The sequence below is a fragment of the Electrona antarctica genome (assembly GCF_951216825.1).
Source record: "Electrona antarctica genome assembly, chromosome: 10".
Taxonomy (NCBI): domain Eukaryota; kingdom Metazoa; phylum Chordata; class Actinopteri; order Myctophiformes; family Myctophidae; genus Electrona; species Electrona antarctica.
In genome coordinates, this window is record NC_136791.1 from 47209800 (window position 1) to 47237477 (window position 27678).

Below are 27678 nucleotides of genomic sequence, written 5' to 3' on the forward strand. Positions count from 1 at the left end.
CTCTTACTCGGTGAGTCACTGGGGCACACGACGTGGAATGGGGATTATTTATGACATGTCGCCTACTATATGGTTTTATCTCTTGGTACAATCCATTCACTTGCTCGTCCCTATATCTCATTATAAAAAAGGCTTCATTTGTCCATTACTGTGAAACACTGGATGGATGGATGACTGGTTGGATGACCAAGAGGTCTGTCTTCTATATCTTTACTTTCTGTACTTGAGCACTGAACACTGTAAGCATCATGGTTTATAATAGTCATTAAAATGACTTTCTTATTTGATGAACATTTTCAATAATCATGATAATTAATTGTTTAACTGTTGAGCCATGCTCAAGGCAAACCAAACACTGCCCTTAACCCATTTTGGGTGGGAACCCCTTTTGGTGTTTTAAACATTATGTTATAATTTAGCTATTGAAAAATAGCAGATCTACAAGCTCGTAGCGCGCCACCGAGTGGCGCGCTACGAGCTTGTAGGTCTGCTATTTTTGAAAAATCGTAAAAATGTGGCGCAAATCTTTGAATATATATTCTTTCAAAGTGAATGTTTTTAACTCAGGTCTAAATGGATTAAAGGTAAATGGTGCATCAACAATGTAACATAGTCCAGTAAACAACATTTTTATAGTCTCTTTTTTAATTAATTGGCCTATTCTAATGTTGCTGTAGCCTACATGATTCCACGACATGTCTCTCACGAGTCACGACCCCCAAGGCTGGGTTCCCGATGCTCAGTTTATGCAGCACTGTTCTATATGCTTCATCACAGTGGTTCTCAACCCTTTCAGGCCGTGACCCGCCAAAATTATCATAGGGTTAAAGGAGAATTCCATGCTAGAAGGCTTTCTTACCTTTATTTGTAATTGTTACATCCCCACCAAAGAGGTCCAGGTGTTTTGTGCAAAAACTCCTTATTGGCTATTTCCCCTACCATAAGCCCTAAATGAATTGCATTGAATGGGAATTTAATGGGGCTATGGGGTGTAAATAATATGTAAAATGTAAATAATATCCCAAGCGGCACACTTTACTACTTATTTCGATGGAAATAAGCGAATTAGCACAATTAGCCCCATTCAATTCCCATTCAATTCAATGCAATTCATTGATGGCTTATGGTAGGGGAAATAGCCAATAAGGAGTTTTTGCACAAAAAAACACCTGGACCTCTTTGGTGGGGACGTAACAACTACAAAGAAAGGTAAGAAAGGTAAAAAGCCTTCTAGCATGGAATTCTCCTTTAAGGTTAGGGTTAGAACTGGTGACCCCCCAAAATAATCACATGGATTAAAGCAAAATAAAATTTCACGACGTGTGCGGCCAAGTCCTATTATATATGTGTAAAAATATGATGATTTCGACTTGGAATCCAAGAGACTGAAATCAGTTGTGGCTCATATTTGAGCTGGCTATTTCAGGGGTGAGGAACCCCGGAAATGCTTTTGCCATGTCTCTTTTGCCATTGTGGCTATGCATTAGCAATATATGTATTTTTCCAGTTTTTGGTGTGTGCCCCTCACTTCACACGGGTGTGATTTTTTTTATTTATAAATATTTAAAGTTTTTCAGAAAACTGGGTTAATGGGTTAGTAGAGAAAATAGCCTGAAGCTCACAACGCGATGTGATGCATTGTGAGCTTGTAGGTCTGTTACTTTCACAATTTCTTAAAAGTATTCTACATTTATGGGGAATTATTATTTTAGAAAATTTGTTGAAATAATAATAAACATTTTTTTTTACTCACGACCCATACTATCGACCCATTGTTTGGGAAACAAATAATAGGCATAAAATATATGCTACCTCATAGAGTTCTATCATGACGTTGCCCTCGGGTCCTCCACTGCTCACGACGTCCTCCAGTGTCAGGGTGAAGAACTGGCCCCTGGACTCTGACATGTACAGGTTATACGAATCGTTGTGGTGCCAGTCCTGAACAGCGGCTACCACCTGGTTGTCATCTGTGCTGATTATCTGCAGGTCCTGGTTGAAAGAAGACACGATTCTAATTGTAAAAAACAATATTGGTTGACTTGACTGAAAAGGCACACTGTACACATGTAAACAGCATTTGATTGGTACACCTTTGACAATATCTTTAACCGCTTACACACTATTGATTGGTACACTTTTGACTATCTTTAACCGCTTACACACTATTGTACTTACAGTAGTTGACCGTGGTCCCCTAAGGGCTCTATACTAGGCCACCACCTTTTTTTCACTGTATCTTCACGGAAAATGGCCAATCCACAAGCTCACAATGCTTTGTGTTGTGACACTTTGTGATTGTGAGCTTGTAGATCTGCTATTTTGTCGAATGTTCTTCCCAGAATGAGGAAGCTAGGGTTCAAGTGGTTAAAACTAGTCCAATATAGCCTCGGCCCCAGCCTTACTCATCTGCGAAAAAAGAAGTGTCCAATGTGAGACCGCAACCGCGACAACAGTCAGATCCCATAGGCTGCGGGGACCATGACTACAGAATCCCATAGCTTGTGACAAAAAGCGAATAAATTGCTTAACTTTTGGAAAAGCATAATGCCAATGGTCAATGCATGCACAATTTCAGATTGATGGGTCAACCCACTGAGGAGAAAAAAACAGAAAATGCAAATTAGAATGATAATAATGAGGGAAAGTACTTTCAAAAGATTAATCAGCTAAATGTAATATAATTAGCGGTCTGGAAAATTCCTGAGCTAGGGAAGGTGTCATCTACAGTTCATCAGCAACAGGAGACCAGGTCCATAACCAAGACAGAGCACGAATATTGAGGGCAAATATTGGGCCCTATTTACTTAGATTATCTAGGTACACGTCTCAATGTCAGACCAAGTGCGTCTCCATGGCAATTATCATCGTTATTTGGTCACAAAGCACTGTGCATGACACAGTGTTGTATTAAGCATCTAAATTAGTCATGGGTGTGTTTTGAGCATTATATTAAATAAACCAATCAGTGTCTTCTCCCATTCCCTTGAATCCCTTGAAGACAAAGCTAATGGCGCATTGCTATTCAGATGACGGCTTGGAGGTGAGGTGACGCAAACTGTTTTCTGCTGTGGAAAAGTGTAAGTGTGGGGCCATCTAGCAGTAGTATTAGTAATGTGAGACACATCCATGATATCAACTAAATCACTTGCTCATTCTCATAATTTAATCCATTGAGACCTGGAACGCATCCATGTCACGTTAGCGTTTAACCACATTAACCATTAACCCATTTTGGGGCGGGAACCCGTTTTGGTGTTTTAAACATTGTTATAATTTAGCTATTGAAAAATAGCAGATCTACAAGCTCATAGCGCGCCACCGAGTGGCGCGCTATGAACTTGTAGGTCTGCTATTTTTGAAAAATCGTTAAAATGTGCCTCAAATCTTTCCGAAAATTGTCATGATTTAGAAAACTTTTTTTTTTTAAATTTCGACGTCAGGCCTGAATGGGTTAAACCCACCAATTAAAGCGTGACAGACGCTGCTATCTATGCGTCCTGTGCAAGCCGGAGCTCTATGGATATTGACGACTGTTAGCTGCTGTCCATTAATCAGAGACAGATAAAGAAAGCCAGGAGGTAATGCTTTCACAACATTCTTTCAGGATGAGAGGTACAGGATGAGAGGCTTATTACAGGAAGATATTCTGTCATTAAGAGTAAGCTACTAATTGAAACGGATGCTTTTTTTATCTAACTTTCTCTCTTCCGGGCTCTATCTTCACCACTCGTCTCCGGGCAAAGAAAACAGGCACTTACCCAATGCAATATATTGATAATCTGGCCCAGATCATTAATTATTCTCAATGCGGAGCGGAGTCCCCTACAAATGTCATCTACTATGTTGATATGAGTGTTATTGTGTTGAGATTGGATAGATTTTGATTGCAATAAGTGTGTGTGCACTGTGAAGCCACCTATAGGCGCATCTTAATCCAGACCACACCTTATTATTTTAAGACGAACATGTCCATGGCCGCTAAATAGGCACAAGATCATTTGGTAGTGATGCACCGAATATTCGGCCGCAGAAAATATTCGGCAGAAAATATTCGGCAGAAAATGGCTAAAAATGCATTTTCGGCCTATTCGGTTTCGGCCCGAATAAGCAGAAAATATATCACCGAATAGTGTATGCAATTAATGCATTCAAAAGAGCTGAATAAATGTTTTATGGACCCATAATAGTGATTATTATTTAAGTTAAGTTGCCATAACCATTTCTTTTGCCATAAATCAGGTAGCTTTAAGGTACGGCCATGACAGCAATGGTAGGAAAAAAGATATATAATATTAATCATATTCGGGTATTCGGTTTTCGGCCAACTGTTTCCTATATTCGGTATTCGGTTTCGGCCAAGAATTTCCCTTTCGGTGCATCCCTGGGTGTAAAATGACAACTGCATTGGTTGGAAAATAGGCGTAGGATAGGAGGGCCCATAGGCTAGTTGTTGGTTCTATTCCTTCCCTTTATTCCGCTGCAAATGTGCATGTTAAAGAATAAATATGACGTTTCAGCCTTCCTACCTTTGGCAACGTGTACTTGGGAAGCTTCATTGGGTAGAAGGTGTTTCTTTTATAGGACACATAGTGGACAGATTGACCACCCATTGGCACCTAGAAAAGCAATACAGCGTGATTTGAAATTAACCAGGTTCAATCTGAGTGTCTTATTATTATAATCACATAACAGTTTTCATTGTTTTCATTGATCTATATGTACAGTATCAAATATTTAAAAAATGTCAAAGCACTAGGAAGAGTCTTAGATGTGCCACTAATGAGGACGGAGCACTGTGTGTGTGGTAGCAGGAATATATGTAGATTAAGCTTGATACCATTACGTTCTCCAACATAATGGCCACTTTTAGTTAATGAAAAACAGGACTCTTACATTAAGATGCGATTCGGCGCGGTGGTTTTACAGCTTTTAATTGTCTTTTAATGGAGCCAGATCTTAGCAATAAAAAAACCCACCTGGATGAAAACGTACTCGTCCTGAACCACCAGGGAATCGGGAACGATGAATCCGGGGAAGGGCTTGCCCTTGTTCGCATCGGAGCAGTTCTGCACTTTACATGTTATGTACTGTGACCCTGTAGTTAAGCATGAGATTAGCGTTAAGGAATGTAAACAAGGGCGAAAAACAACAAAACAAAACAACCTTCGGCAGTCCCCAATTAAGGTTTTAGCATTTCTTATGCTGATGCGGACAAAAACTTTGGAAGGCCAATTTCTGTTGTCACTATTAGATAAAGTAGAGAGCTGTCCCACTGTGTTAGCGGGAGCCAAATGAGGTGGCCTCCCCCAGAGACAGGGCATTAACACCAGAGGCCTTATGGAAGTGCCCCTCTCTACACTGTGGCCAAGAAAAGAGCCACGTTTGAGCCTAGTCCCTTGAAAAATGAATTAGCTTAATCGTATGAAGAAAGTCTCAATGCTGCCAATTCAGATGGGGGGGGGGGGGGGGGGGGGGGGTAAAAGAGTTACAGTAAGTGCACTGAAAGATCTGTTACACCCTGTGCATCCTTTGGAACTAGACTTCAGGAATTACAATGAAGGTTGGCACAAGCGCAGAAGGTAATTCGATTTGGTGTCTCTTCTTATTTCAATAGGAAAGATGATGAACTAGCCTACAGTTTGAACCAACACAATCTAAAGCATATAGGATGTTAAAGAGAAGCCATAGGGAACTTTAGAATCATTTTTCACTATATTTCCACAGGTGCAGCAATTACATCTTATTGAAAAAATACTATTTGCAGTATTACTGCAATTTCTAATCACTTTCTCTGTTTGAAATATTATTGCTATTCGCACCATTGTTGTTTTACAGTACCATCTTTTCTCAGCACCATATTTTCTTCAAGTCTTCTCAGCACAAATGTTTATGTGAATACTCACGTGAATACTCACGTCCATCAAACACACGAGTCTCCAAGTGGATCATTCCCGGCTCTTTGTCTAAACCCAGCTTGGACCTGTAATAATATAATAAACATATTTTGAGGATCCCCTCGAAAACAAGATGATGCATCTCAAGGGGCTTATCCTCCGAATACATTTCTAATAAAATAAATAATCTTATTTAGTGTAAATGTTATGTACTGGCCATATATGGAGCGTGTCCTGAGTGTACAGGGTTTGATGAGGCCAGATCAATATATGGAATGTCAGAACAGGTCAGCTCCATATATGGAGATGTAAGGGTGGTAGTGTCTTGAGTGTACAGGGTTTGATGAGGTCAGATGTGGTCAGATGAGGTCAGTTCAACATAGCTCCATATATGGAGATCTAAGGGTAGCAGCGGGGGCAGTTTCTTGAGTGTACAGGGTTTGATGAGGTCAGATGAGGTCAGATCAACATATGGAATGAATTCTACCCATATACAGTATGGAGCGTGTCACGAAGCGTGACTGACAGACTGACTGACAGGTTAGGCGTGACTGACTGACAGGTTTTGCAGGTTTTAAAAGTAAACTGCGGCCTACGGTCGCAATTATGACTATCTCCCACAAACACCGACCTGCTAGCTATACCTGACCTACAGTATAATTTACTGGGAAGATGTACAGGACGCTGAATATATATGTATATGGTTGATAGTGATTCTGAGGTTCAGTGTTAGTGACCACTTGTTGCATTAATAGCTGCTACTGTGGCCGAAGATGGGTTTCTTCTCATTTTCAATAACATGGCAGCATCTGAACCATAATAAAAAATATTAAAAGAAAACGAGCTGTGATTCTGCTTTCCTCAGCACTTTGTAATTGCCTCTCACCTCCATCTCTTTTAATGGTCTCTCTGTCAAATACTTCATTCCACTCCATCAGTGAAAAGCGGGCATTGCTCTTATGAATAGGTCCCCCTCGATGTTACGTGTCGTGTAGGAAGCGTACACAGTAAAATCCTCAGTGTTAATTTAACTCTGAGACTTTGTTCCATCTATAATACACCTTCAGAGCTAAAGTAACATTCAGGATTTAATTTAACTCTGAGACTTTGTTCCATCTATAATACACCTTCAGAGCTAAAGTGACATTCAGGATTTAACAGTGGACCCGGACATGCCAAGACTGTCACCAACACGTTTTGCAAATATTTTTTTGGAAGACGTGTTAGATAAGATGTTAAACAGTTTATGGTGAAAGCACATTCCTAGTGATAGCCGTCTTCAAATTGTGTTGAAATTGTGCCTTTTTCTAGTATGTTTATTGATCCACCTATCTTACAGAGGAGAAGGTCAGAGCATCTCTCTGTGAAATGTTGATTATGACTGAGCCCCACAAACTCCTCCAATTTATGTTCGATAAAAATATCATCCAAGACAGGGCTCAGGATTGTAACATGATAAAACATGCATTAGCCGTACTTAATAAAAAAAACACGCCCGTGTGAACTGAGTGGTGCAGTGACGTCACACACTAACCATAGCAACCATGCTCACCTGTGCGTGGGGCCACGTACAGGTACACGGGTACATACACGGGTACACGGGTACAGACAAAGCTGGTTGTTGGAGTGGTTTGCACCACTCAAAAAACACAGAAGATAATTGTACTGTGAGCAGACTGTATGTATATTGGAAAATTCATAATAATACTCTATACTGTAGTAGGTCAAGCCTATCTTTGTTCTGTTACCAATATAATAATTAAAACTCCATTAAAGTTGCTATAAGCAATATGTCAAAATTGTAATGACTTTTTTTCTTCTTCTTTTTTGAGTGGTGTAAACCACTCCTACAACTGGCTTTTGTGTGCAGAAAAAATGAGCATGGTTGCTATGTTCAAAATAATTTCTGACGTAATTAAATCACACCCGGGTGAACTGGATGACCGTAGCAACCATGCTCATTTTTTCTGCACAAAAAAGGCCAGTTGTGAAATCACATCCGGGTGTGATTTCATTACGTCAGATCAGAGCTGATCAGGCTATATAATACCTTACCTTATATAATACCTCACATCGGACAAAAACTCCAGCTGAATCAACTTCATGGTCACAAATCATCACATCAGAAGACGACCCTACCTAGCCAAAGATCTTTAAAAGATCTTTAAAACCTTACACCACTCAGTTCACACGGGTGTGATTTTTATTTTTTAGACAGCCGGCAATGAGTAAAATTTGTCTCTGTGACACATCTAGGGGCCACAATCTGCATTCAAAGATGTTCCTAGAAGCTTTGTCATTGGTCGAAAAAAACCCGGTCAAAATGACTAACCAATCAGGAAGTAGACAGGCAAATCGACCAATGACAAAGCTTCTAGGAAAATCTTTGAATGCAGATTGTGGCCCCTAGATGTGTCACAGAGACCCATTGCTGGCTGTCTGAATACAAAAAAATATAAAAATAAAAAGGTCATTAAACTTTTGACATATTATTGCTTATAGCAGCTTTAACTGTATGTAAAGGTGGCCTTACACTAGCCGATAATCGGGCATTTGAAATCTGACAGCACCACACACTACAGGATAATCGGAGCGGGGCCGAGCAAATATCAAACATTCTTGATGTTGATCGGGCCGATCCCGATCGCGCTTGGGGGGTGCCCGATTGAGTCGGGCACCCCCCGAGCGTCAAAAATGCCCGATTATCGGCTAGTGTAAGGCCACCTTAAGTTAGTGGCAGTATGCTGGTGAAATGGAAGGAAATATAGCCACCACTAAAGGAAGTTATACTTTTCTTCTCAGCCCCCCAAAGGAAATGAGCACTAATATATCCCTTCGTCCCTTTGAGGATTAACCCATTTTGAGCGGGAACCCCTTTTGGTGGTTACATACTGTACATTATGTTATAATTTAGCTATTGAAAAATAGCAGATCTACAAGCTATGAACTATTTTTGAAAAATCGTTAAAATGTGCCTCAAATCTTTCCGAAAATTGTCATGATTTAGAAAACTTTTTTTTTTAGCTGCTATTTTTTTTTATTTTCGACGTCAGGCCTGAATGGGTTAAAATATCAGAAGCTTTCAACACAAGGGGCCAATAATATTTTTATTGGGCTGAGAAAACTGCCTCCTCTGCTCCTTTCTTTGGCTCTTGTGATTTCTCTAAAAGCCACTTTGTCATCACTTACCCGAGTGCTAGTGCACACGTTTGTGAAATCAGTCAAAAAAAGAGGTAAAACCAGATTTCCGTAAAGGTGAGATGCAATGAAATTACTTGGCCTATAATTAAGCTTAACCCATTTAGGCCTGACGTCGAAATTTATAAAATGTGGCCACATTTTCACGATTTAAAAAAAATAGCAGACCTACAAGCTCATAGCGCGCCACTCGGTGGCGCGCTATGAGCTTGTAGATCTGCTATTTTTCAATAGCTAAATTATAACATAATGTTTAAAACACCAAAAGGGGTTCCCGCCCAAAATGGGTTAATGTGATTGGGACATCATCCTAATAGGCTTGGACACAAACCTGGAAAGATCGATAATAGACGCATCGATAGACGATAGATAGAGACATAGGTGACTGCAGACACGTATGTGTCTGTTCACTCCGTTCCGTATGGCAGATTTTGATTGTCAGACACCGTTAGAAATGGTTTTGCTGGGTCAGTGTTAACACCTTGCTTGCCCGGACCTATTTAATCCATTACTAAAATGTGCCCATCATTTATAGCGCCCGGACCACTTTTACCGGCGCACCGGAAGTTGTTGTGAATGTCTGTGTTTAGCAGCTATAACAATAGCCACACCACTCTAGAGTCGATCGACAACAACGGGAGGTAAGAATAAATCTATCGCGACTAGCGACTGGACCGCGGAGCGCCGTCTAACACAGGATATTTTTTCATAATTAGACGGGATGATTTAGATCGCGAGTTATGAACGTTTTAAGATTTTCGTTTTCGTCCGCTAAACAGGCAGGGAACATTTTCGATGACGTGTCACTGTTTGACACGTCATCGGATTGGGCAACAAGCGCTCCTAGGCTGTGGAGCGAAGCGATCGGTTTTGATATCATTAATCTCCGTCCTATTTATCAATCTCCGCCTTGACCCTGAACTTGAACTTGACGGAGATCTCCGCCCCTGGGCCTCCATGGTGTTAACCATATTAAAGGTATATTCAGTGATTTTACTTAATTCAAATATCACTTATTTTTTCTTTTTTTCTGGATAATCCTCCCTACTATAGAGTGTGCTGACCATATAAGGAGTTCCTCCCTGTCCCCAGTGAGCCCCTGGGGTCAAAAAACCCTAGTTTCAGTTTTGGTGGCGGGTGGCAAAGCCTTCATCCAATCAGGATGAGAGGGGCCTTCCTCCAATCATGATCGACTGGGGGCACATGATGTTGGCCTGTTGCACTTCCCCCCACTGTAGAGCGTGCATGTGCACATTTTGTTACCGGGCGGACTGGGTGGTTTTCCAAATCACCCAAATCACTGAATGCTCCTTTAAATGGATTCAGGGCATTGCATATTATCAGCCGACAGACAAGCAATGTTGCTGCAATATCAGGCAATATCCTTGGTAAATATTACTCCATCTTTCCCCAACATCACTATGCAATATCTAGCCGATTGCAAGCCATGTGCTGCATGTTGTGCAGGCACAGCATACAGTATGTAAATATGCATAGAGAAGGACTCTCACCACTAGCATTGTACTGTATGGGATCATTGGGATGGTACTGTAATATTTATTTATGTATACATAAATGTTTTTATTTGTTAACCCATTTTGGGCGGGAACCCCTTTTGGTGTTAGCATTATGCTTTAGCTATTGAAAAATAGCAGATCTACAAGCTCATAGCGCGCCACCGAGTGGCGCGCTACGAGCTTGTAGGTCTGCTATTTTTGAAAAATCGAAGAACCACTGACATAGAAACATAGCTTTTTCAGAAAACTGTCAGGATGTAGAAGACATTTTTAGAATCTGATCTCAGGTCAAAATGGGTTAATGCATAATTCTCCACGACCACTTTTCTATCCACTTTACTTCTAGAATATGGGGAATTGTAAGTGATATTGCAGCATTTCTGTCCCAGTAAGATTGACAGTTTCGTTTCAAAGGAGTGATCTTACCAGTAGAATCGGTTGGGGACCACGCTGTCATGCACAAGCTGCCATCTCCTCCCAAATTCAACAGAGACATAGAGCTGAAAAAAGAAGAAGAACACATCACCCCAACCCGGTCAAAAACAAATAATTTGTCATGAAATAACCTGGGAAAATGTCCTGTTGTTCCTCATTTAATATAAAACAATATGCCCAAGCGGCTGTCAGTTGCACAGTGGTGCCGAATTAAGAGGACAATCTCATGGGTGTGTTTTTTTTCTTTTAGATTGGGGTGAACTTGGGGACGGTATTGTCATTGCAATTTAGGAAGAAGATAATTAAAAAATACTTTGGGTACACTTCAAGGTGCTTCAAATAATGTTTTTTGAATACTAAATAAACAATACTGGAACATAGGCTCGACAATCTGTCTCTGCCACGAGAATGGGAAAGTGAGATAAATATAGAGAGAGAGACAGCGAGGGAGATAAAAAAGGGGGGGGGGGGGCAGGTTGGCACTTTTCACAGATAGGGCACCTTGGCTTCATTTTCCATGGGTACCTCTCTCTCATGACTGTAACTCAGCAGGAATCCTGCCTAATTGCCAATGTCAAAATGCCTCACTTAACTGTCGGTGAAACATTTTTGCATAATGCTATTAGTCTGCAAAAGTCTGCCTTTTACTGCACAGTTGGACTTGGACTACCCTAAAGATATGTCATCTTCCCAGCTATAATCTAGCAGTCATGTATCCTTGAAGTCCGCTTTACCGGAGTGACTGACATAACTTGGGCTTATCCTTGTACAGTTTAAAATACATGACAGTGAGTGCATCGGTAAATATTTGATATCTGCTGCTATTATATATTTCTTTATGGCGTGGCACTGAAGGGGCAGAGTTGTCTAGAAAAGGGTCTGTCTGTGTTTGTCTCTCTCTGTGTCTGCCTGTCTGATAAACCACTGGACCGGTCAGCACACTGCGAGTACTAAGGACGTATAATACATAAATTGTAAATGGTAGATGGTGCAATTATAGAGCACCTTTGGCCAAAGTAAATTACATTCATCCATTCACACACTCACAGAGTCAAGCAACCATGCCAGGAACCAAACCTCTCTATTGTTGCTGTCAATAAAGGCTTAAAATGCTTTTTGTTCTTGCTTAATGTAAGTCGCTCTGGATTAAGAGCATCTGCTAAATGCCTAAATTGTAAATTGTAAATTGTTAAAAAAAAGAATAAATACAAATGAAAACCGAGTGAATAAAAAATAAAACAGATGTCAGTTCTTTGCTTTTTTTTTTTTGCTCATTGATAACTCTCAGTTGAAAGTGCTGTCTTCACCCCCATGAACCATTCATCTCACGTTTCAGACCCTAGACCGTTTTTCTCTTCCCGAAAATCAAGTCTTCCAAAAAAGCAGGCAGGGGAGCCATAGTTTGATGTCTCTGGTGTTGAGTAGACCAGACAGCAAAGTTCTCACTGAGAATAATGTGCGTGCGTGCGTGCGTGCGTGCGTGCGTGCGTGCGTGCGTGCGTGCGTGCGTGCGTGCGTGCACACGACTGTGCATCAGTACATGTAGGAGGTGAGGTTGTGTATTGTTTGATGCGTGCCTTGCTGCTTCCCTCGTTAACTGTCTCCTGTTTCTTCTGGGATACAATCATTCAAACTAGGACACGCTGTATTTAGATCCTGCAACCAGACCCTATGGCTTGTTTAAGGAAACAGGTGATTAGGCATCTCTACTGTGCCAACTGCAACTCTGACTGTAGTGACAGATGTCTCTGCTAGTGAAGACCACATCCTGATAATGAGACACAATGAGGAGAGTGAGGCATTTCAAGGAGCGCCGGGCCACACACACACTTTAGCTTACGTAAGATCTAAGCAAGATATTTGTTTTGATCACGCCCCGCCAGGCTTGCCACAGAGCCAGTGCGCATGCAACTCAAAAAGAGGCTCCAACGAGGGCCATTAGACAATGTCGAGCAGAGCAGTATCACATAAGTCAAAAGGCGTTTTCAGCAGCCATTAGCATCCATCCACTTCCATCATTCAGCATTCATTCAACGCTGCTTGACTGGCACATCATTACCTTCTGGTCGTGGCTGTAAGCCAGAATCCAGTCCTCCTGCTCAGGGTGGAAGAGGAGGCTGAGGATGTCGAAGGCTAAACTGTGTTTCTGATATGATGCTCCCTCGTCCAGGCTAATAAGCAGACTGTTCTCCACCTCCGGGTCGGTCAGCAACATGATCTGAGATGAGACACGATGGCAGGACGGCAGGAATTAAGACTGATCCATTCTTTGTCGTAAACCGTAAATAGTCACTGTCATAAGACCGAGCCTAAATTGGGCGAATTAGCAAATTGCCTTGATGGCATCCAATCCCCAGGGCTTAGGTATGCTTGAGCAATTTAGTGCCAGAGATAAACACGCGGTCTGTGAGAAGATTAAAATAACTTTGTAACTGTGCAAAAACAATAATGAGCACAAAAAAACGATATGTTATCACTCCATATCTTTATGTTTAAGCTAAGCCACATCTTGCATATTTTATCAGTGTGAATGGAAAGCAACGGATATATGTTTTTCACAATATCCTAAACCGGAAGGTGGTACAGTATGGTACGTATGTTTGAGGTGAGTACAGCAGCTTACCTTCTTTTTGTTGTTCGGACTCACATATAAGTAGCTCAGTATCGTTTTTGGCCCAACCTTTTCATTGAGTTTTTCATATGTGGTCCCATAGTCTGTTGACCTAAAATTAAATGATGAGTTAAGGAGGGTGTTGAAGAACAGAATATTGCATACTAGTTAGTACACTGATAGAATCATTAAGCCTCTCACGCAAGCAGAAAATTGCAACACAAAAGTCATGAGGCAATTTTCTAGATGAATGGAGATTCTTTTAATTACTTGAATAAACAGGAATATCCAATATGACATGCTTGACGAGGGAACCATAAGAAATTGTACATAAGTGTTATAAATGGTAAATGGTAAATGGTGCATTTATATAGCGCCTTTATCCAAGGCGCTTTACATAGATTGTGCATTACATTCACCCATTCACACACACATTCATACACCGATTGCGGCGGAAGCCATGCAAGGCACCAACCAGCACATCGGGAGCAATTTGGGGTTCAGTGTCTTGCCCAAGGACACTTCGACATGTAGACAGGAGGAGCCGGGATTCGAACCGCCGACCCATGGATCATTGGACGACCTGCTCTACCTCTTGATACACACGTCGTTATAGTATGTTTTTATTGTTCGTTATCAACAAACCTTATCAGAGATATCGGACTCACTTCCTTCCATAATGATGCATAATAACCAGGCATGAAATTGTGTAGTCTACATATTTGGACAGACTATATTTCAAGAAGCAAATATTTGTAGATTTCCATTAAATGTTTTGAAAATGTGTTTTTGAGACATCTGCTGTTTTCTATCTTGTTTGTCAAAGAGGGAAAGTAATCATTTGGGAGTCATGCAGGGAGTGTGAAAAGTAATTATCTAAGCCATAATGTGGAGTTTGTGCATTTGTCTCACTGTATCTGTCTCCCTTTCAACTCAGGGAGGTAATAATCCATAAAGTGTACAGTTGGGTGCCACCAATATTGTCCCTTATCATTTGACCCATTTTGGCCTGACCTCAAAATTTAAAAAAATCCTTCTAAATCCTCCAGTTTTCTGAAATAAATATTTTCACGATTTTTCAAAAATAGCAGACCTACAAGCTCGTAGCGCGCCACTCGGTGGCGCGCTATGAGCTTGTAGATCTGCTATTTTTCAATAGCTAAATTATAACATAATGTTTAAAACACCAAAAGGGGTTCCCGCCCAAAATGGGTTAACTGTCCTTTTGCGCAGATCACGCAAACCTCAGCAAAAAGAAAAGGACAATATCGATGGCCTCCAACTGTAAATCACGCCAACAAGGGGGGACTTGTGGATGATGGAAGTCATTCTTACCTCCATAAAGAACTCTCAGTCACTCGACCAACATTGAAGTCAAAGAATTTTGTCAGCATGAGGATCACCTGTAAAAGAAAATATATATATATATATACAGTATATCAAACACATTAATGGCTTAGGAGACGTGCAGTGTCATTTGAGAAGTCCCCCGACATCAAATTGCTACCCTCTAAACATGATGTATGTCGAAGGAAAATAAACAAACATCTAGGATAGCTTCTGTTAACACCCCAAGAGACAGAGCTTTAACAAATCCCAAACCAGAACACTGATGGTAAGTCAGACTTCTTCTTTTTTTGTTTGTTCACCTGAGCATGACATGTATTCTTCTCCTAAGGTGAAGAACCTTAAAGCATGTAGTACGTCAAACGCTGTGGGCTTGTCCCAAAGCAAGAGACAACGACTGCTGCTCTATAAATAAATGAATAAATAAGTAAACAATGCATCAATCATTCATGCCAGGAACGGCATGGCTGCGCCTCGTAAAATATCACAGACATCTGTTTTGAAGAGGGTCGTAAAAAAATGCCTTAGTTATATGGAGCTTACACAGGCCTTTACTAATACAAATGAAAAGCCATACATTTCAAGCCATGTAAATTGGTCCAGATGTTAATGAATGGCTGGGCCACCCCACACCCCCTTTGTCTTCTTTTTTTCTTTTTTTTGTGTCTTTAAAAAACAGAAATGATTGTACACAGCATGTGAGCCAAATCAATGCCCGTGTCCTCAACTTAATTATTGATCCATGGGCTCATGTTTACATATCCTGAACATAAACATATCGTTTCCTCTAGACGACAATATGGATAGAAAAAAATACCTTCAATAGAATGATAGAATGATGTAAGTCCAAGAAAACAGTGAGTCACTGCATTTTATGCAATTTTAAAGGTCTTTCAGACCTTCCAAGAGACAGAAGACGAGGGTGTTTCACCTTGCACCCTTCGCCATTTACAGCAGGAGTTGTTTGAGTAATGTCCCACACCGAAAACTGAAGATGATACTACTCTCCTGGGAGTGCTTACAGGGAGCCTGAAACCTGCTGCACTGAATATTTTGATGGCTGTTGATAAACTAAGCTTCTGCTAATGACCGTTCACTCAGATGGTAAACTGTACAGTAAACAACAGTACAAATACCTAGGTACTAGTTTTTTGTCACCCGCAATAGCAAATTCATTATCCGCCCATTATCCAACCACATCATCCTATTTATATTAACACCTTGAGGGCCCGGGCCTATTTAATCCATTAATAAAATGTGCCCATCGTTTATAGTGCCCGGACCACTTTTACCGACGGACCGGATGTTGTTGTGAATGTGTGTGTAGCAGCTAACAATAGCCACAATGCTAAAGATGCGATCGACAACACCGGGAGGTAAGAATAAATCTATCGCGACTAGCGACTGGACCGCGGAGGGCCGTCAAACACAGGATCTTTTTTTATAATTAGACGGGATTATTTAGATCGCGAGTTATGAATGTTTTAAGATTTTCGTTGTCGTCAGCTAAACAGGCAGGGAACATTTTCGATGACGTGTCACTGTTGTGCAACACCGAGGATTGCGCAACAAGCGCCTCTAGGCTGTAGAGTGATGCGATCTTTTCATAGCACTAATTTGACGGAGATTAATCAATCATGACCGTGCACTTGAACTTGACGTGATCTCCGTCTTGCGCCTCCAAGGTGTTAACTGCACCATCCGCAGGTCTCTACTGGCTTGGGACACCACGATGGAAATATATGAGGGCATAATAACTCATAACTCAACTCACCTGTTCCGCATTAATTATGTCATCCTATTTATATTAACCGCACCATCCGCCAACCGCACCATAATCCGCCATCCACAGGTCTCTACTAGGTACTGACATCAAACACAAAATAGCAAAAATGGTGACTCAATTTCTAGTGGAGAGACTTGCAATATAAACTGAACTGACAATAACAAAAAAATCAAAGATTTATCATCTAACATTTTCTTCATTTAAAACTTCCATCAAACACAAATCTTTCACTTTTTATGATGATGCATTTTATAAATAAAAAAACACTGTTATTAAAAAGAAGATGGTAATAGCTTTACTTTCAGGGTTCAGAATCAAATTTTGTCAAAAGGTCAGATGGATGGTTGTCTCACTGCCCTGGCTGGGGGCCACAATGTGACAAGGTCACAGCATGACAGAGAACCCCATTGTGTGTGAAATGGTTGTTTCAGTGATATACAACCAGTAAACTGTGTTATTGAGCTGACAACGTGCAAGTCACAAAGTGACATGTCAATCATCGTGTTCGGGTTTTGGTACCCAGCAGCTTATTGGTTGACATAGGCTCCTCTCTCCCTTTTCCCCCTCATCTACAAGCTCACAACGGTCATTTTTGGTGAGGAGATTTGGTGTAGAGAGAATAAAAAAGGGACCAAGTACAGGGCCAATTCAAGTAAAGTTTATACTAGGGAGTTTAAATGATTAACGAACAAAAACGATTTGTATCAGACGGCGGGCTCAGTCTTAATACAAATATAGTACAAATGGAATAGAAACGGCTGCTGATTTCAAATATGAAATATATTTTCTGTTTCATTAAAAAGATATATACTGAACACCCTAAGATACCTACCAGTATAAGGACAACCCCCCACACCCCTTGTCATACACAACCCTGTGTTGTGAAATGACTGATGGTATATTTTTGACAATAACCTTTCCAAATCAACGGGTTTTGACAACTTTCTGATTGTTATATTCCAAAATATCCTCAGGTGCTAGGACCGTGCAGCATTACCTTTGTACTAGTGGTACTTAAAGGGGCATTCCACTAATTTTTAACATTTTACCATGTCATTAACATACCTTAGAGCTTTTGTGTGGAAATAATTAAAAAAATCCCCCCATTATGTGTTTCCTAATATGAAAAGTATGAAAAGAATCATTAACATGGTGAAACACATCTTGATGACATCATCAAGATGTGTTTCACCATGTTAATGATTTTTTCAGACCTCCAGTTCTAGGAAACATAGAATGGGGGGACTTTTTTATTATTTCCACACAACAGCTCTAAGGTATATTAATGACATAGTAAAATGTTGAAAATGAGTGACAACAGAGCTACAAGGATTGTCGCCAAAATAAACCCTGCCTACTAAAATAATTGGTACACGGTATGACTTTAAGCATAAACGTTAAGTGTGACAACCAATCGCAGACTCTTCTTCTCTTGCTCTCACTGGAGGCGGTCGCATATCACGAACAAGTATTACCAACCTTACTTGAAATGTGATGTGATGTCTTCTTATGCTCCCCCCCCACCCCCCCCTGCTTTGTTTTCTTTTTCTTTTTCTTTGATGTTGCAAGAAAGATGTATTGCCGCTGCTCTGCGGCGACATGGGCATAAGGGCTACGCTTGCATGCAGGCCCTTTGTCTAAGACAAATTTCTTCCTCGGGAGACAAATAATAAACAACCTTGAGACTCCCTCTACTTCTGTTCCATACAGAATTACACTGCCAAAGCCTAGCGCAGAAAGAGTTGATGCACTAATTGGTCAGCCGCCGTATCGCCCACGATCGAACTAGCTGTTGAAAGAACTGACAATGTCAAACGTGGACGAATCCAAGCCATTAAACATGGTTACGGAGGATGATGTGGTCAAGTTCATGACTTGACACTGGAGTTTATCCAGGCTAAAAGGAACCAAATCCCAGAGTGCAAAAGCTGCACGACGGGGGCCTGCAGCACCTGTGATGTTTTCAACCAACTCCTTCTCCACTCTGTGGGGGGGAATCCCCGTGGGACAACTGTTTTGTTTTCCCAGGGCAGCTCTTCGTTGACTTTATCACACATTACCCCCACTTCATGTATACAAAAGAAATATGTATATATATATATATATTATTGCGACCATAGGTCGCAGATTACTATGAAAACCTGTCAGTCAGTCAGTCTCTCCCTGGAAATAAAAACGTCTGGGTTTTCGAGGCTAGTCAGTCAGTCCGTCCGTCATGCCTTGTGACATGCTCCATATATGGCCGTCTCCATATGAAGATCACGACACTGACCTCATAAAACCCTGGATAGCCATGCACGGAGAAGACCGGATCATCACCTAGATCTGCATATATGGAGCCGGCCAGCAACTCTACATCTAACCTCAAACCCTTAATTCTCAGGAACTGGGGATGGCAATGAAGGACCGGGAAGTCTGGCATGGCAATGTGAAATCCATTATCTCGACCGCGGTCGAAAAATGATGATGATGATGAATTCTCCATATATGGAGTTGACCTGTTCTGACATTCCATAATTGATCTTTCCCCGCCCGTCCATCCTCTTTGATGTCTCCCTTTTGACTGATACCTGTCCATTCAAACTCTAGACGGGTCCGCCCCAAAGTTATTAGCGCAGCTGCGCCCAGCAGCCCTACAATTAACAGATTTACTGCTCCTGGCGGAACGTTCCGTCATAAGGAATCCAACCAGCAACTGATTCTGGCGCAATGTTCCGTCTGATAAGCTGTATTATTGATATCAAACCGGATAGCTGATTTCTTTTTTGTTATTATTATTATTTTGGCTTGGCCTTTCCTTCTTTAGCAATCCTAGACCAGATAGTGCAACCGCGCTGCCGTCCACCTCCCATTATACAGGCTGAATAACTCGAAATCTACGGAGCTCTCCATGGTTTGGATAAAATGCGCGATGTTCGGAGGTCTTCTGATTATCCAATGGTTTAGATGGAAACATTGGCGCTTTCTAGAGCAAGGATGGCTTCATTTTAGCTTGCTAGCATTCGCTAGCATTAAAGATGGACGCTCCAGACAGGATGTCAGTCCAGCGTGTGCAGTGTGCTGCATTGAAATAGGCTCGGCAGTCTGCGGTTGGCTCTGCGTCCAGCAGGAGGCAGTATATGGGTTAAGGCCCGGCCCTACCTGGGCCCTAACTGGGCTGGCCCAAGGCCCCGCCTGGCCTTACTAATCACACATTTTACGCCCTACCCAGCCCGAAAATGTAAAAAAGAAAGAAAAAAAGTCCATATATGGGCATTCCCAGACCTGTTGTTTCAGCGGGACCTTGCCCTTTAGGGTGAGGTCAGTCCCACGAACAGCCAATGAACAGTCCCACGGTGATTTTACGACTTTATGGGAAGTGATTTGAGAACAAGGAATGTGCTGGTGTTTGTACGCAGCCATTCTGTGAAGCCTTGACAGTGTCTGTTTGACACTTTGGTTACTTTGCACCCAGATAGATGTCTTCTCAGATGTGAATTCTACCAAAGCATTAGAGATAGGATCCGACAGGAAGCACGCACATCTCCAGAAATTCTACAGGTGCTGGTCAAAAATATACGTACAATGAAAAAGGAAGGGATGTCCGCACACTGAATTGTAGCTCCCAGGAAAATGATTTATTTGTTACAACGTTTCGATCACTGTGGGTCTTCGTCAGGTATGATATCGAAACGTTGTAACAAATAAATATTTTTTCTGGGAGCTACAATTCAGTGTGCGGACATCCCTTCCTTTTTTAATTCTACCAAACCACTCAACAGAAACCATGTTTGGCAGCCAAGTTGATAACACTGAACTTGAGGACAACACAAAATGAATGAACGAGATGTGTTTTATTATCATTATTATTTATTGATAACTATTTCAGTTGATTAGCTGACTAAGTCAACTTTGATCTGCACATTTTGTGCTGAATTGTATGGAATCCATTAACAGGGCTAATCCATGTAGCTTGTTAAGCCAGTGGTGACACATAAGTGTCCACGTTGGGCTGCAGAGATTTATGCACCTTCAATAAAGTAGCCTTTACAGCTTCCAAAAGTCACAGCCTGCTGGACATTGTCATACACAATAAAACAACCCGTTGCAGTCTGGAAAATAGCAACAAATTACTTCCTACCTCCTGTCTCGCAAATTAGCTTTATGCATTTTCTTGGGAAGCATCCAGTGTTAGAGTCAGATATAATTAGCATCCAGTCAAGTGCCAACTGTAAAACCTTTTTTGCATTCTGGTAGAAGCTATGAGTACAGTATGAGGTGAAGCTATGCGTACAGTATGAGGTGAAGCTATGCGGTTGGTGAATAGTTAATGCAGCTTTGCTGTGGTACATTTATATCCATTTTTGCAGTTAAACCTGTGTTAAATAGTGTGTCCATCACATTTCCAATAGGGCATAGCAGTGGCCATTTTGTGGTTCCACAAAAAAAGCCATTCATTTTTCCCATAGATTTCCAACAAAATGTGTGTGTATGTATACATAAATATGCCTATATAAAAATAAATGAATTGAATATATAATTTAATATACATATCTGTTTTCACAGAATCAAATGTTTTATGATCATGATTCACCAGGATGGCTTGATTCTAGGCTCAAAATAATTTATATAAATATTTTTGGTAATCTCTATGAATGGCCTTTTATTGTGGAACAAAATGCTACGCCCTATAGATTGGGACAACGCAATTTATTCTATTTATTCAGTAGTGCCATGGGTATTTTTATATCTCCCCATCTGAATATAGGCAAAAGTAGTACTGTTTCTGAAGTTAACATGTAGCCCACGTTTTACCAAGCTAGCACAACTATGTCCAAAAGGGATTGTCTGACACACGTGTATAAGCAAATTGAATCTCGAGCCCTAAATCCTTAAATGATTTGGAATGAATCTGACCATTATTGAAAAATGAAAAGAGCTTTAATGGGGACTTAAAGGGCTTAGGTTGGAGAGATTAATGGTGTGAAATGAAGGTGTTGTATCAGGAAAGAGAAGGGGTGACTGAGGGCGGAGGAGTGCTGTATAGTGTGGTACTAGGAACCAATGGAGAACATGTGAAAGAGGAAAATGAAAGGCAAGACAGAGTAACTGAGGGAGAACACGTGAAAGAGACAAATTAAATGTATGACGGAGTACACATTGCAATTCAGTCACTCCCTTGATCCAGCCTCATCAGCTGGATGGAATTAAGTTACATCGTCATCATATTTAGTCAAGTGAGCACAATTAAACAGATGGATGACTCCATAAAAACAATAATTGCAACTGTGGTTTCTCACTAGAATTTAAATATCAAGATCAACAAGATACTTATCTGTAACAAAAACAGACTGGTTTAGGGTAGTTGGTTATACAATGTTGGTTATACAATTTCTTTATTACCCCATTTATGAGCTGCAAAAATGTTTTATTGGTAAAGAAGAAATAATTGCATCTGATTCTAATAGGGAGAGGAATACTTCTAGTAGGCCTAACACTCGCTTTCATTATAAAAATCATGACGTTTATTTCATCAAAAGAAATAATAACTCATTCCAAAAGATTCCCATTGATGTTGGAAATATCTGAAGACCCCCCTGGGTCCAGTGAAGCGTGAGGCATGAACTCTCGCTTGTACAAAAATCACCACATGAAACTGCATTACTAATCGTTTTTATAAAAACAAGAGAAAGAACTGTCCTTTCCTGTTCAATTGTTTATTGCCTTTGAGATGGAGATACTGTGCCGGCCTGGCCTCTGTGAGGATGACTATTATTATGTGGAAGCACATAATGGACAAGCCGGAATACATCAATACTATCATAGTTGTATGTGTATTGTACGGAGGCTTTTGTCTGCCACATCAATTTATATCACTTCAATTAACAAAGCAATGTCTCCCAGTAGACCAGATGTTGCTCTGGGTCGGGATTGTTTGAAGTCAGAACGGCTGGCTCTCCGATGGATAACAGGTCAACTCGGTTATTAAATATGCAGCGACTTTACACTATCACACAAAAGAGAAATCACTAATGTCCTGATCTCACTGCCTGGCCTCTCCAGAGAGTTAAATCATGCATTTTTTGGAAATGAAGAAACCTTGTCTATTTAGAATTCTGCTCCAGTAACCGTGTGAATGTGAATCACCCTGGAAATTGCAGGTATTACAAATATACTAAATGTGCAAATCAATGCCTAAGAAGCTTAATTGTTCCTAAAATATTTGATTCATTAAAACTTTACTCTTGTCCAGCATGAGATTATATAATTATCAGCAACCTCGTGAGGCTTTGGGACACTTTATTTCTGATCCCTGAACAGGCAATGCTCTGCATTCAATTTAGTCGGCAAAAGAGAAAGTCTGCTCTTTCAGCAACACCTATCAAGCAGAACAGAAGCCGTCTGAGTTATTGACGTCCTCTCTGCAGAGATCCCAGTCCAATGTGGATGTGGCTCAGCTTGAGAAGTCATCTGAAACAGAGCGTCCTGCTTCTTTGCACTTAGCTTTTCCATCATTTAGTCTTTCAAGTGAAAAGTGAAGCCTAGCCTAGAACTCCAGCCAGGCTTGAGTTGCCTGCTGAATCTGCATGCCTCAATTTTGGGGGGGGTGGCTGGGTGCGGTCTGAACAATGAACGCAAGATTAGACATTATCAAGTGATATTAGATATCAAATGGAGCTCCGACCTGGAGCCAAAAGGTATGCACAGAAGCTGCCTTGATGCTTGCATTTCACAGGACAATATATTATAGGGCTATGGCATAGCCTATAATATACTGTCCAAACCCTAGGGTTAGGACATTAGCATAGCCGCTATGCGACAACTCCAAGCTCAAAAACAAGAATATATTTGTCTCTGATGAGCAAGAATGTTTTACCAGCCTGAAGCAGACAGCAGCCTCATAGTAAAGGAAAGGTGAATGATTCAAGAAGGTGTTTATTTGTGCCTAAGTGCGTGTGAGACACTAAAGATTAAAGAAGTGTTCTGACCAAAATGTGTCATCAATATCAAAGTATATATTGAACTTGAAACATTTATATGTTGGTTCTTGTAAAGCAATATTAATGACATTCATGTCAAAGACATTTCAGGGATGAATGGTAGTATTATAATGTTGCACACCAAAAGACATGACCTTTCTTGAACTCGATAAACTCTTATCTTGGGGTATATCCTCTACCTTCAATGTCTGAGCTGGCAGTGTTATTATACACTCTCAGAGTTAAATTAACACTCAGGACTTTTTTGTAATGTGTAGGGCTTTAGAAATATAAATAGAAAAGGTGTGAGTTGAAGTAGTGCCTATCTCTCATCTACTGTGAGTGTCCGCTCTGAGATCGGGAGGTCAGGTCAGGTTCGATCCCCTGGCCGGGTCACACCAAAGACTAAAAATAGGACCCAATGCCTCCCTGCTTGACACTCAGCATCAAGAATTGGATCGGGAGTAATTCCCTACGACTTGCTAGTGCCATGTCCAGGGGGTGTACTTGTACGTCATGGCTGGCTGAGGGATGTACTTGTACATCAAGCCACCACATGCTACAGAAAGCCACTTGGCTCAGCGAGGCTTACTTATATGTCACATCAAAAGAGGGCGTTTTGAACCACCAACAACAGAGAGAGAGGAGGGTAGGGAGGGATAGGGAGAGAGATCAACTGATTATAAGCAGTGAGAGAGAGAGAGAGAGAGAGAGAGAGGGCCCGAAAAAAGTAATGCAGCATTCATTAATAAACCGCCATAATATGAATATTTAAATAATGCAACAAATTATCAAGTTGTAATACTCAAGTGAAATAGCAAGTTCTCATTTTAATTTAAACTAAAGCCCACTGCCACTATAGAACCACAACACAAGAAAGGGAGGAGAGGAGAGGGAGAGAAGAGAAGAGAAGAGAAGAGAAGAGAAGAGAAGAGAAGAGAAGAGAAGAGAAGAGAAGAGAAGAGAAGAGAAGAGAAGAGAAGAGAAGAGAAGAGAAGAGGAGAGAAGAGGAGAGGAGAGGAGAGGAGAGGAGAGGAGAGGAGAGGAGAGGGAGAGGAGACGGGCGAGGAGACAGGGAGTGATGGAGAGATGGGGACATTGGGGAGATGGAGAGATAGTGAACGACAGCAATCAAGAGGAAGAAAATCTCTTCCAACGCACAAACCAAACGCACAAACTCAGATTCCAGCTAATTTCTCAGCCTCCTGATCCTCACAATTATAATCTCTCACGTCACGTCTCAGTCTCACCACTGCCACCACCACTAAACAGTCTGATATTTAATTCAGTTAGCCTATCAACAAGTCTAGTACCAAAAAAAAATAAAACAATTCTGTTTATTTGCGTGTGTGGTGGCAGTGGTGCCGTGCGTAATAATGGAAGAACACACGAGAAACTTACACTGCTGTTCTGCCCAGACCAGTGCACTACTGCCTGGTTATGAGCCGAGTCTCCGGCGAGGGGGAATGTTGAGCTGGTCAGGTGGAACTCCTGCTGGTCCTCCTCGCCGCTCCATGGAAATGCGGACCACGTTCGCATGCTTTCAGCCGTCGGCGCGCTGCGCCTTCGTCTCCTGCACCAGCTCCTTAAGCCAGCTACAATGGTATTTGTGATCGCATCACCGGCTTGTACCACGTTTTCTTTGTAAAGCCTGTAACTTTTTTTTTCATCGTCTTTGCTTTCCTCGGTCAAATTGCTGTCACCCGAGGAGGCAATAACGGTCGTTGCGCGTACTGGACCATCGGATCCACGAGACTCGTGAGAAGTAGAAAGTTTCTCTTCGAGTGCGTCTTTCTCAACACAAACGGAGTTATTTTCCCGGTAACTTTCCTCGCTGCCGGTAAATTCCGCGACGTTGTCGTTTCGGTCTCTGTTCGTTTTCAGATCCATTAGCCTTTCGGCAAATCCGACGAACTCCTCAGCTGGTATCTCGCCATAATTAGCCACATCCAGCGCCGAGAGCTCCCGTGGAAAGTGTTGGACTGTAGGTATCTCGCATGATGGGAATGGGATGCACCTTATCTCCGCTTTTGTTATGCCCAGTATGGAAGTTAAGGAGAGGAGCCAAATCCATTTAGCAATCAGGTTAGAAAGGCAACAAACGAAGCTCATCTCCATTCTACGTAGATTCCGCTTTCAAATGTCCCCAAAACATATCATAGCGACTCTTTAGGATGCCCCTAATTTCGCCTGGTAAAGTCGAGAGTGTGTAATGCACTGTGGGGTGATGGACAAGTGTTCCCAAGTACTGATGAAAACGATGCACTGACTAGAGGAGGGGCTGGAGGTTGGATCCTGCTGCACGAGAGGAGAGAGAGGGGCAATTCCCCCCCGTCTTTAGCCTATCTCAAGCGAGATGGGGGGGAAATAATGACTGCACTCGATTAGTTTTACATTTAAATTATATGTTTATGTACAATGTCGATTAAGCATAGATCATTAATCAATCAGACCATGCTTACCCAAGGGTTTCTGAGGTAAGATTGGAAAATAGGGCCAGCTAAACATAAAAACGCAGCTCAATACGAGCTTAAACAAGAAATCTCATTTGAATTATATAGGGCCTGGCTACCTTCATCACCTTTCCACAATATTCAGATTTCAGTGCCAGAAATAAAACAGCCAATATAATATCTAAGGCAGGCCTACATTTCATAGATAAAAGTTAATTAGTTAGTTCGTTTTTGGCGATATAATCATGAAATTATTTAGAAGTTCCTGATAACAGCCCTTGCAGGCTAGCACACACACACATGCCTATTAGAATCAAGCATTTGCCTGCATTCACTGTCCAAGTCATTATGTAAGATAATGAATGGAGCTCAGCTACAGATTGTCTTAATAAATTCCATAATTTCTCATGTTATCATTAACATGAAATGTAGAAAACATTTTAAATGTTGAATTGAATTGAATTAACTAAATTAATTCAAGTAATGTTCCCAAACTTTGGGCCCATAGATATTAAGCAGGCTATAGCTGTCTTCTTGAGTTAGTATTGCAGTGTTTATATATGGCAGACAAACATCACAGACAAATAATCATTGGAATGAGAGCAGAAATACTGCGAACAAAGAATAGAATAATGAACATGTGTCAATGCAGAGCCCTTTGAATATATTCTTCACATTTATTTTAAATATGTTGGGCTTTGATCCAGCAAGATAATGTAGACCATTAAGAGAACTAGAGCCAATTGTAACCGTTTGATTAGATTCTGTTTCTGCCGGCTAACATTTAGTCGATAGCATGAGGATGCCGTTGACTGGTGACTGATGGCAAAGAGTATCTCTGTATTGAGCTGTTCCCCCCGGCCCATTGCTCTGAACTGGGACGTGCTCCTGTTCAACACACAGGGTCAACGGCACAGAGACGTCTTTCATCGGCGGTCATTAGTGATGCAGCTTGGTGCGAGAGCTGTCTCAATCTGTTTCAGTTAGCCCCTACCAGACAAGAGCAAACCAGTCTATAATGCAGATTGATGGCTGATTGAGAATTTAAATGGTGGAGGAGTTAAAAGGCTCAACTTTGAACTAGGAGGTGAGCTAAAAGCATAGCCTCATCAGAGAAAGACGTGGGCCCTCTTAGTGAAAATGATGACAGTGTTTGATGTATTAATGTATTAATGTCACATGTATTTTGAATCAGTAAGTTTATTCATGTTTGTGTATATGCAACTAAAGGACACTTGTTTGAGTTATGACGGGAGGTGGGGACCTTATGAAATAATACACACCATGTTGATATACTAAAATATTGTGTTGAGCAGCAGCCTTCAATATTGAGATAAAGGGAGGTGTGATGTTGCATTAATTGCTCAAAAATCACATGAGAGACATGATGAGAACTTAGTCATTTCACTTTGCAGAGATACACATGTAGACTAGCTGTTCATTTAATTCTGAGAGTGAAAAAAGGACCCACATAT

At 41.1% G+C, this 27678-nt stretch overlaps 1 protein-coding gene across 1 annotated transcript in view; it reads right to left on the reverse strand.

Annotated features, from left to right (window-relative positions):
• The window catches only part of LOC306930959 (VPS10 domain-containing receptor SorCS1-like), a 78156-nt gene extending 52490 nt beyond the window's left edge, over positions 1-25666 (reverse strand). The window contains exons 1-9 of the mRNA XM_079512092.1: positions 25152-25666; positions 14994-15061; positions 13671-13770; positions 13107-13265; positions 11039-11112; positions 5907-5983; positions 4980-5098; positions 4530-4619; positions 1813-1992 (exon numbers count right to left, since the gene is read on the reverse strand). Coding sequence (XP_079368218.1) covers positions 1813-1992; positions 4530-4619; positions 4980-5098; positions 5907-5983; positions 11039-11112; positions 13107-13265; positions 13671-13770; positions 14994-15061; positions 25152-25640 — 1356 coding nt within the window. The 5' untranslated portion in view covers positions 25641-25666. The remainder of the gene's footprint in view (positions 1-1812; positions 1993-4529; positions 4620-4979; positions 5099-5906; positions 5984-11038; positions 11113-13106; positions 13266-13670; positions 13771-14993; positions 15062-25151) is intronic.
• Between the last annotated feature and the right edge of the window lie 2012 nt (positions 25667-27678).